Here is an 11,020-nt window from a genome sequence, read left to right as displayed (position 1 = left end):
GAAAACACACTGTATTAGGTTTAGACTTAAAACCTATACCAGATTTAAAGCCTTAAACTAATCACTATCTCTCCCCTCCTCCTAATTATTATATGTACTCAAAATAACCAAACTCTCTGTCATGTAGCCAGTACCAACTCAGAGATCCTGTGAGATCGACTAAACTGCCCTATAGGATTTTTAAGGTTATAAATCTTTACGAAAGCAAGTTGTCTCATTTTTTCCCCACCAAGCATCTGGCAGGTTCAAATTGCCAATCTTTTGGTTAGCAGTTGAATGATTTATCCAGAGAACCCCCACAGCTCCTTCTCAACTATTTTGTGTGTTGTCAGGTGCTGAGTCGAGTACGTCCATAGTGACCCTAAGAACAGATCTGAACCTTATCCTATCTTGTGCCAACCACCTACTTTCTGACACACTCAAGCCCACTGCAACACTCTGTCAGTCTATCTGGCTGAAGGTCTTCCTCTCTTTCATTTACCTTCCACCTTTCCAAGCATGATGTCCTTCTCCAAGGAACAGCCTCTCCTAACAGCATGCCCTAAGTATGTGAGATGAAGCTTCATCATCTTTGCCTCTACTCTGGCTGCACTTTCTCCAAGACACATCTGTTTGTTCTTTGGGCAGTCCATGGGATATTCAGTACTGTCCTCCAAAACCACAGCTCCAAGGTATCAATTCTTCTGTCATCCGTATTCACTGTCTAGCTCTCAGATGAACAGTAAGTTTTTTAAAAGACCATGGTCTATTACTCATAATTATTTTTATACGCAAAATTAGCTTAGTTTATTTATCAATATATTTTTTACTGTATTTTTACTTCATGCTGTATTTCTTTCTTTCTGACGTATATTCTTCTGTATAACAGTTCTTTCAGAAATAATGTGTTAAGTTCTGCATACTTTTGTTTTTTCTGAAAAATTTTTATTTTACTTTCACTCTTGAATAATAATTTAAATAAGCCATTCTAATCTCTCTTTCACCACTTAGATGGTATTACTCCATTTTTTTCTGGCCTAAGTTATTGATTAGAGTATGTTTTCAATTTGACTTCTGATCCTTCTCTTTCTGATTGCTTTTGGTATTCTGCACTTTTACTGCATTATATTTACTTATGAATTTTTCTTTTCTTTTTAAAGTTTTTGCTGTTTTGTATGCTGTCAAGTTAGAACCAACCCATAGCTGACCCTCCAGAAGGTATTCAGAGGCAGTAAATCACACAGGAGAATGTCCATCCTTCTTTTGAAGAAGTCTGAAAAATTTCAATTATCTCTTCAAATTTTGTCTCTTTACTTTTCTGTTAAAGAAAATATCTGGCTCTTTTTTCATGTCACTTTACCTCTCATATTTTCCTTAACTTTTACTTACAAAGCAGTAAATAATTTTAGCAATTTCCTCTGATTTTTCTAACTTACTGGTTTTCTCTTTTTTAGTATCATCAACTTATTCTTCAACTCTGGGAGCTCTGATGACCTAGTAACAAGAAGCTGCACTGCAATCCCAAAGACACAATATATCAGTTGCTCTGCGGAAGAATGGGTAATCTCCTCCCCTGCAATTTCCTGCCTCTGAAAACCCACTGGAGGGTTAGCCATGAGTTGGTTCCAACATGAGGGCAAACAATAACAATCTTCAACTCATCATTGGTTTTCTAATTAAAATTACAATTCTGGCCACATTCTATTATCCTAGTTCTTGTAACAATAGGCTTCCCACTTGCAACATCTGCAGCACTTCACTAGTAGTACAAAATGCTACAGTTGCTATTTTTAATTATAAATTCACCTTTAGTTGGGTTTCCTTCTTCTCTAGGAATTCCCTATAACATGAAGTATAGAAGTGCCTCTGGAGTGTCGTGTTTTTCCTTTCTTCAGGTGATTCAGGGATACCACTATCTTGGGGTCAGTTTTTATAGTAATAGTCAGCTGGGGGATACCTGAACTATATAATGAATATAAACTGAGACCCTGATTATAAGCAAGGCATAATTCTCTGTTTTAATTTCTCAGGGAAGTTTTTTGGGTCTGTTTTTAATAATTTTACTTGCTAAGACAGACAAATCAAGACAGGATTCCTGGTCATCTCCAGTGCCAAGATAAGTATTGGAGGTTTTTTGCTGGTTTGTTTGTTTTTGGAGTGGGTTGTTTTTGGTTGGGTTTTTTTGTTGTTGTTGTTGAGTTTGTTTTCTTTTTTGCTACCCTTTCACTTAGGATACAATATACATCAAGAATCTCAGCTTAATGCAGACAGAAGTCTTAGTTCTCTCATTTCTTTTTCCCTAGGTACACAAAACTAGAAATAACTACACACTATTCCTTCAACACTGCTCCAGGGTACACTTTGGCTCAAGAGTTTACAGTTTTGGTTTCTAGTTCCATTTTTGTTTCTGAAACCTGGAGATTTTCCCCTTTTCTGGAAGCCTAGGAATGCATTTGGTAAAACTGTTGTTTTGTATTATCAAGCCTTTCTTGATATTTGGAGCATAGAAGTTACCTTAAAGAAATTTGAGGGTTTTAACCATTTATTCTATTCTCATAGAAATAGCCTCTCTAAAAAGTAGATGGAATCCTCTTCAAAGTTCTTAAGTGGTTCTTTATTCCTTAGCATGACATACAAACACCACTATTTTTCAGCACCTCTCCATCTCACGTACCATTCTCCCTCTACCATTCTACACAATGCTCCAACCACTTGTGCTTCTATGTCCTTCTCTGTGCTAATTTTTCATCCTGCCTTCATCTATCTACTTATTAAAAATTTATTTTTAACTAAAGCCTTTCTAGCCCACCTAAGCTTTATGAAAACTAACATATATTGAGTGTTTCATATGTTAAACAAGCTCTAGTGGCATAGTGCCTAGCAAGTTGCACTGCTAACTTAATAAAGGGCATACTTCTATGGCAGTTTAAATCCACCAACCTCTCCTTGGGGAAAAGATGGGTAATCACTTCTGGTGTGAGTTACAGCCTCAGAAACCCACTGGAGGGTCAGCCATGAGTCAATATGAGGCCTCTTTTTTGTTTTTATACTATCCTATTGTCCAGATGAGAAAACGAAGGTACAGAGAAGTTACACAAGGACACCTATATGTTAAACAATGATACCTATATGCGTAGGACATGCTCTACCACTGAGCTACACCCCCAATCACACATATCTATAAAAGATATACATACCTCAAGTAATCTAACTCTAAAATGTGCTCAATTAAGCACTATATTCAGTTGTCTTCTATGGTTATATTTTGCAATAGTTGAAGCTCCATTTATTAAATCATATATCAGTCACATGTTTATATACTTTTCAATTAAATTTTTACTTTAAGAGACAATAGTGAGTTTGTTTCATTTGGGTTTGTTTTTTGGTTGGGTTTTTTTTTTGTTGGTTTTTTATAAATATTGAGCTTAAGTGCATGGCACACAGGTTACCTCAAAGAGTTACTAAATTAATGAATGACTAAAGGAATCATCTCTACCATCAGTTTTTGTTTAGCCTCTAGTCATCTCTGCCCTAAACCTTTAAAATAGTATCCTAATTGGCCTGTCTCCAATTTCTACTCACATCTCTCCTTCAAGCACCAATCAATATTAACTTTCTAAAGCACATTATGACTATGACATTTCACTACTTCAACATATTTAAGGGCTGCACACTTTCTTTAGGATGTTGTTGTGTGTTGTTTGAGTTGAGATCAACTTACTAGCTGATCTGTAGTGGGTTTTCTGAGGCAGTTAATCACACAGGAGGAAACTGCCCATCTTCTTCCACTAAGCAGCTGGTAGATTTGAACCATGTGCTTTGGGTTGACAGCACAATGCCTTTCATAACCCGACTTCCTCACTACAGTCCACCTACACACAGTTAAGTTCTTGTCAGTCCTGAACATACCAAGCACTTCCAGACTTTTGGACATGCAGGTTCTTTTGCCTAGAATGGCCATTCTCTCCTCCTTCACTGACTGAATTTCTAATTCTTCAATTTACAGATTAAATACCCTCCTCAAGTTTCTTTCAGACAGGCCCTGATCACATTCTGTTGATATTTATGCATTTATCACACTTAAGACTTTGTAGTGTAACTTGATTAGGAACAAAAATGTTTCCCAGTCAGACTGTGGGCTTGAAGAACAGAGACCATGTCTTATGTATCTTTTTAATTGGACAATATTGCATAAGCAGGAACTTTATTGTGGCAAGTTAAGTATTTTACTGCTAACTGAAGGATCAGTATTTTGTGGGAGAAAGCTGTGGCAGTCTGCTTCGGCAAAGATTTAGTCTTAGAAACCCTATGGGGCAGTTCTACTCTGTCCTATAGGGTTGTTATGAGCTGGAATCAACTCAATGAAAGTGGGTTTTGGTTTTTATCCTTTATAGTATGTGTCGAAGAAATGCTCACTCAATTCTTTCACTCACTGCCATCAATTCAGAATCAACTCATAGTTGATCCCCACTGGGTTTCTGAGGCTGTAAATAAAAAAGGAGCAGGGTGCCAAAGTTTCTCCCAAGGAACTACTCTGTTGTTGTTGCTGCTGCTGCTGTTTTGTACCGTGGAGTCAGAACTGGCTTATACCTGACCCTCCAGTGAGTTTTCAAAGGCTGTACATTACTCGAGAGAAGAATGCTCATCTACCTCTTGCAGAGAAGCTGGCAGATTTGAACCACATGCCTTTGGGTTGACAGTGCAACTCTTTACCACTAAACCACCAGAGCTCCCCAAGTAGCTGCTAATGGATTCAAATCATCAGAGAGGCACAGCCCTTGGGTTAGCTGCAAAACTTCCTACGGGTTATACAACCAGAATACCCTCTCACTGAATTAGACAATCAACTCAATTTTGATAATTACATCCTATATCCTTCATTCAAGCAAACTTAAATATAAATGAATGTGAAGTACACAACTTTCCCTAGGTTAACAGGGTAGATAAGGAAAGGAAACACGAAGAAACAAAAATAAACATAGATGTGACTGGATCTCGAGTTTTTACTAGTCACTCTGAATTCTACAGACTGGCACTATTCCCTCACTGATTGCTATTGTTCAGTTAGAATATATGGTGAGGTTATCTCATCATAAACTTCAGGGGGAGAAAATACCAAACACAAACACTTCCTGCATTAGTTTAACACATAAAGACACTCAAAATTCTGAAATATGGGTCATTAAGGACAACAAGTTAAGTCATTTTATACATTCTAAAACAAATCCTTATAGACCAGGGAAATTCCTGTCCTGTTGCATGACAATCACATGGTTTCATTATTCATTAGTCCCAAATGCAATTTAGGCTGCACACATAGCAAACATTGTCTGCCAATTGAGTAATAAACCAGAACTACTTGCTTTTCTCAGAAAGAGGAAATTCATTAAATGTGTAACCCCAAGTAAACATGGGGTTGATGTGGAATAAAGGGAAGGGATAAATGAGGAACTATTGTATTTTTATCTGTTTGATTTCTGAAATTAACTTATAACATGTTTCACCTCAAACATATTACAATTCATAATGTTTATCCTTGATTTCAAATCAAAACACAAATTAATTCTTAAAATTCATTAATCCTTATCTATGATATTTTAAGTGTTGCTATTGTATATACTTTTAAACCTACCTGTAAAAACCTGTGCAGTAAATTTTTTTATATCAAAAGACCAGAACTAAATCTAAAATAGAAGCTCCATCCAGGGGGAAATGGACTTTTTTGCTCACTACAATGACTTTTAAACATTCATATAACGAGTGTTGTTGTTGTTGTTGTTACGTGCCATCGAGTCGCTTGCGACTCATAGCGACCCTACGTACAACAGCCCTAAACTCCGCTCTGTCCTGTGCCAATTGCACTGTTTCTGACACTCCCATCCCAATTATCCCAGTCACTGAATCAATCCACCTCATAGAGGGCCTTCCCCTCCTGCGCCGTCCCTCCACCCTCCCAAGCATGATGTCCTTCTCCAATGACCGGTCTCTCCTCAAAACATGTCCAAAGTATGTTAGACAGAGCCTCAGAATCCTTGCCTCCAGGAGCCACCCGGTTTAACCCTTTCCAGGACAAATCTGTTTGTTCTCCTAGCAGTCCATGGTATTCTCAATACTCTTCTCCAGCACCACAGCTCAAAGGCATCAATTCTCCTTCTATCCTCCTTGGTCATTGTCCAACTCTCTGATGCGTAACAAGTGATTGTGAAGACCATGGCCTGTATCAGATGCACCTTAGTCTCCAGAGAGACACCATTGCTCTTCAGTACTTTGGAGAGGTACCTAACAGCAGAGAGGAGGCACTCATTTAATGCTGCTTAATACTGTCGAAGATGGTCAGGATACTTATATACTATATGTTAACATATATTATGAGCTACAGAACCTCAAAAACCATAAAGTTGAAGTGTAGATTAATCTCAAAATGATCACTAGTGAAACCTCCATATACATGGTTTTATGAATCAAGAAATGATATTACATCCAAAAACAACTAATACATGTAAGAATAAAAAAAGAATTTTTACATAAAGGTCATGTAAGTTCTGAACTTTAGAGAAAGCCAAGTAGTTGGCAAAAAAAAAACATCTCTTGAGCAACCAAAATTTTTCAGTAAGGGCAAATTCTTGCAGCTTTATCATGACAATATGAAAAGATAAATGGGGCATCAACAACATTAATTTTTAAAATTATAAGAATTTCATTTTAAAACAGCAGTTATTAAAAAATTATATTAGTACTATAAGGCAGACCTGAAGAAAAAAAAATAATAAAGCAGACCTGACCTCTCTTTTATACCTACTGCCCTAACTACATCAACGTGTAGTTTCATTGTGCATTGTTATTCTCAAATAAGTTTCGTCGTGTATTGTTATTTTCAAAATGGCTAATAATTCTAATTTCTCATTACAAAAGTACACTATAATTATTTGTTAAACTGGTATTTTTCATTTTTCCTATTAGAACGAGCATTTCACTGTTAACCAATCTACCTTTCAGCCCTTATTGATGGGTTGCACTTTTAGGCCTTGTTTATCTGTTAACTCACCCTAGCCTCAGTTTTCTGTATAGAAGAATGAAGGAAATGAATTAAAATAATGGCTCTCAACTTTTTTTACAACTCTCTGAGTATTATTTGGGAACTCTGGTGGCCTAGTGGGTAAGTAGTTGCCAAGCCAAAGCCAGGCAGTTTGCATACACCAGCTGCTTCACAGGACAAAGCAGGCAATCTCCTCCATGCGATTTATGAAAACCTGCTAGAGAGTCAGCTACTAGTCGGTTCAAACTTGATGACAATGAGTGTGAAATTATACTGAAAACTGAAGAGGCTTTCTCTTCATAAAAATGCACATACACTTTTATGTAACAATTGTACAATTATATGTAATAGGAAAATATTGGAAATCTAAATGTTCACCAATAGATGGTTAGGCAAGCTATATTATACCCATTCAGTAAGATTTCATAAGACTGTTAAAAAAATCCCACTAGAATTTCTATGAACTGATATGGAAAAAGTTTCATCATGTATTGTTATATAAACAAAATTACAGAACACTATATATAATATCAAAACATAAAATACACTTTAATTTTCACATATGTGCATAAAAACCTAGAGGAAATAAGAATCTTTAATGGGAGTGGGAAATGAGGGGTGATATGTGAGGGAAGATTTTCACTGTATACTTTCTTAATTTTAGTTTCAATCACGTAAATATATTGCCCACTGAAATTTTGTATTAAAATATACTGTATTTAACTTGAGATTTAGAAAACCTGAAAGAGCCCTGGAGTCATAGTGTGTCATATGCTGGGCTGCTAACTGAATGAATGGTTCCAACAAATTAATTGGAAAGAGATAAGAAGTCTCCTCCTGTACAGATTTACAGCCTCAGAAACTCAATGGAGGGTCACAATGAGGTGGAATCTACTGGACAACAATGGATGGTTGAGTTGGCTGCTGAAGCTCAGAAGGTCCAAAGATGTACAGTTCTTTAAACGTTTTACACTAGATGATGATTCTTATGCCCTGCTCTGCAATATTCTTGTATGTTCTGACCTAATAAGCATGTAACAGTACCTACTCAACAATCCCACAGTAAGAATGTTACAAAAAACACAAAACTTTTCATTATGATCTTCAGATAAGTATACAAAGTAATCATTTGTAGAAAATAAGTATAAGTGATAAATCCAAATGTAAAATCTCATTTTAATTTGTCTTAACCACTAGTAATACTTATGACAAAAATATCAAGAGGAAAAAACGGTAACAGAAATCATCCACACATATTCTTCTCTGCATGGTTCAAATTTCAGAAGAGATTTTTACAAGGAAATCTTTAAGCTTAAGAAATAAGAATTTGTATTCTATCTGGTAGAATAATCAATAGCACTAATAAAGACCAGAGAAAGAGCTGATATTGTGCTTCAACCATCATTTCTGAATGTGAGGCAAATTAATTGATATATGAGATCACTACCACATAGTAGTGACAAATTAAATAATGTTCAAGGTGGTCTTCTCTGATACGAGCAGGAATCGGAGGGAACTGGGTTTATAATTTTAAGTAACCAACTTTTCTAGGCCTCAGTTTTCATCTCTAAAATGGAAATGAAAAGAACTATCGCATAGGGATATTGTCAAAATTAATATAAATAATAAGGAATATAGAAACTAAGATGCCTATTTTCACAATCCCAAAAATAAAAGTTGTCCTATGATGATGCTGGCAGGTGTCTCTGACTGCCTGAATTAAAAAATTGCATTCTGGAACCTGTAGTTTCTAGGGATCGCCCTTTCATAAACAAGGAATACCTACATTTCCCTACAGAAACGAACACATGGCAGACTTCCCAAAATAAAAGGTGTAAGTAACTGGGCTTTCCTGATTTAAATTTCTTGCAAATTTCCTCCTAGTTAAGCATCTCTTTATCAAACACATGTGTAGAGGCTACTGACTGTGCTCTATCCCAAAAAACTCGTATATGTGTGTTAGATATAACCACGTTATAAACTGTAACATTGAACAGGATATTTTCAACTTCAAAACTCAGCCTAAAAGTGGGGGGGAAAGCGGCAGGTTTGGGCGATTGAAAGGGGAAAGAAGTTGAAAGCATGAGTCCTCCAACAGATTTTTTAATTAAATTACCAGGATAATAGCAAACCCACACTGCCACAGAGAGAGCCGCCTAGCCAGCCGGCCAATCAGCCTTCCTTTCCAAAACTTTTAAACCCCACCCAGTTTGTTTTGATTGAGCTCTAAGAGCGACAGCTTATAAAGAGCAGTACTAATATCAACAGAAATACCCACTGCAGCCCGGTCGACGACTCACAGTGATAAAGCCTCAGGAAAGGAGACCGCCCGGGGTAGAGAGCGCCTGAGTTAGAAAGGCAACCTTTGCAATAGCAGCCCAACTAGTAATGAAATGACACCGGGGCTCCTTATCAACAGAAACAGCTGTCATTTATTGTTTCCTCACCATGTGCTAAGCTCTGTATAAAGCATCCATTTGTTCAAGATTTTATTGCGGGAGAGGGGGTGACGACGACTGCAAACATAAACTTCTGCCAACTCATTCTACGCTCAAGTCTGAACATACCCCCATCCACATCCTCAAATTCAACTTTTAACTGCAACAAGAACCCTGGACATTTCAGGCCCCTCCTCTTTGACCCGTTCACGCTCAGGATTCACATCCCTCCAAGTAGCACTCTTCACTCAACGCTAAAACCAAGCGCGCCTCGGATCCTCCAGGACCCCAGCAAAGTTCCGTGCCCTCCCTCTACACACCAATTCCACTCTACTGGGCGTGCGCGTTCCAAGATCCTAAAGCTCACTCCAAACTTCTGACTTACGTAAGGCGCGGGATCCCCTCACTGCCCCTCCAAATCCAACGTGCCCGTACTTCATGCCGAAGTTCAAAATTCAGACACAGGCACCGCGACCTGGGCAGAGCCCGCGGTCCAACCCCACGAGACCTCCGCACACCCGCTCGAGTAGGGCCTGGGACGCTCCACCCCCTAACCAGGCCTCGTTCTGGACCCCGAAGAGGAGGAGGGGAAGCTCCACCTGGCTCCGCCGGCGGGAAGCGCGACTCCGGCTCCGGCCCGGGCTCTGCAGCGGCCGCGCCCCCGTCCCGGCGCGGGCGGCAGCGCTCGGGCTGGTTACGGCGGACGCGCTCTCCCAGCACCTCCGCGTCGGCTTGGCTGTCGTCGCGGGCCCGACGGCGGCCCCAGGCCGGGCCGCGAGCACGACAGCGAGGGCAACCAGGGCCCGCCGCGTCGGCGGCGCGCTGGGCGCAGCCTTGGCACAGCGAGTGGCCGCACGGCAAGGCCGCTGCTTCCCCTGGCGTCTCCAGGCAGCCGGCGCAACCCGACTCCTCTGGCCTTGGAGGTAGAGACGGTTGCAGCAACGGTGGTGAAAACACCAGCAGCGCAGGACCAGCAGCTGGGCCCGGGGCTCCGGTCTTCACTGCCGCCATCTCGTCACAGCGGCCCCGCCGGCTTCGCCGACTCAGAGCCGCCGCCGCCGCCGCGGAAGAGGCCCGAGTACTTGGGCCTGCCGCCGCCATCTTGTTTCCCGTTTGAAGGGAGAGTCCGTTGCGAGGGTGAAGAGTAGAGGCGGGGCAGTGGGCGGATGTGGCCTATCTACATATTCATGAGGGGGTGGGGCTCCAGCGAGCGCCCGGTTAGTTCTTCCAGTGACCAGTTGGCAGGGGGTGAAATTCGATTAATATTTATTAACTCTCGTTTATATTTCCGTCTCAGACTCAATCCACAGTCTCTGCAGCTTCTTCTTGTAGAACTAAACGAACTTGAGGGATTTATTTGTAAGTGATGGATGTGTTAAATTGTGAACTATTTAATCGTGCAATGTCCTCCTAACTGAGGGCTAAAGTGCATGAATTACCCAGAAACCACCCCTAGTGCCTATACTCGGAGGAAATAGGCTTGTAAGGATTGGGATAACTACTGCGACCAGCATTCATTCGTTCAGTAGTTGACTGACAAAAGTAACAGCCTCCTGGAAGCCCTCAC

At 39.9% G+C, this 11,020-nt stretch overlaps 1 protein-coding gene across 1 annotated transcript in view; it reads right to left on the bottom strand.

Annotated features, from left to right (window-relative positions):
* The window catches only part of RNF169 (ring finger protein 169), a 93,456-nt gene extending 82,896 nt beyond the window's left edge, over positions 1 to 10,560 (bottom strand). Inside the window, exon 1 of the mRNA XM_006885581.1 lies at positions 10,053 to 10,560. Within this exon, the coding sequence (XP_006885643.1) occupies positions 10,053 to 10,554 (502 nt within the window). The 5' untranslated portion in view covers positions 10,555 to 10,560. The remainder of the gene's footprint in view (positions 1 to 10,052) is intronic.
* Positions 10,561 to 11,020: the final 460 nt, after the last annotated feature.

The sequence above is a fragment of the Elephantulus edwardii genome, unplaced genomic scaffold (assembly GCF_000299155.1).
Source record: "Elephantulus edwardii isolate Elephantulus edwardi_28Jun2011 unplaced genomic scaffold, EleEdw1.0 scaffold00044, whole genome shotgun sequence".
Classification (NCBI taxonomy): domain Eukaryota; kingdom Metazoa; phylum Chordata; class Mammalia; order Macroscelidea; family Macroscelididae; genus Elephantulus; species Elephantulus edwardii.
Note: the sequence above shows the minus strand (reverse complement) of the source record. Positions and strands in the feature narration are given on the sequence as shown.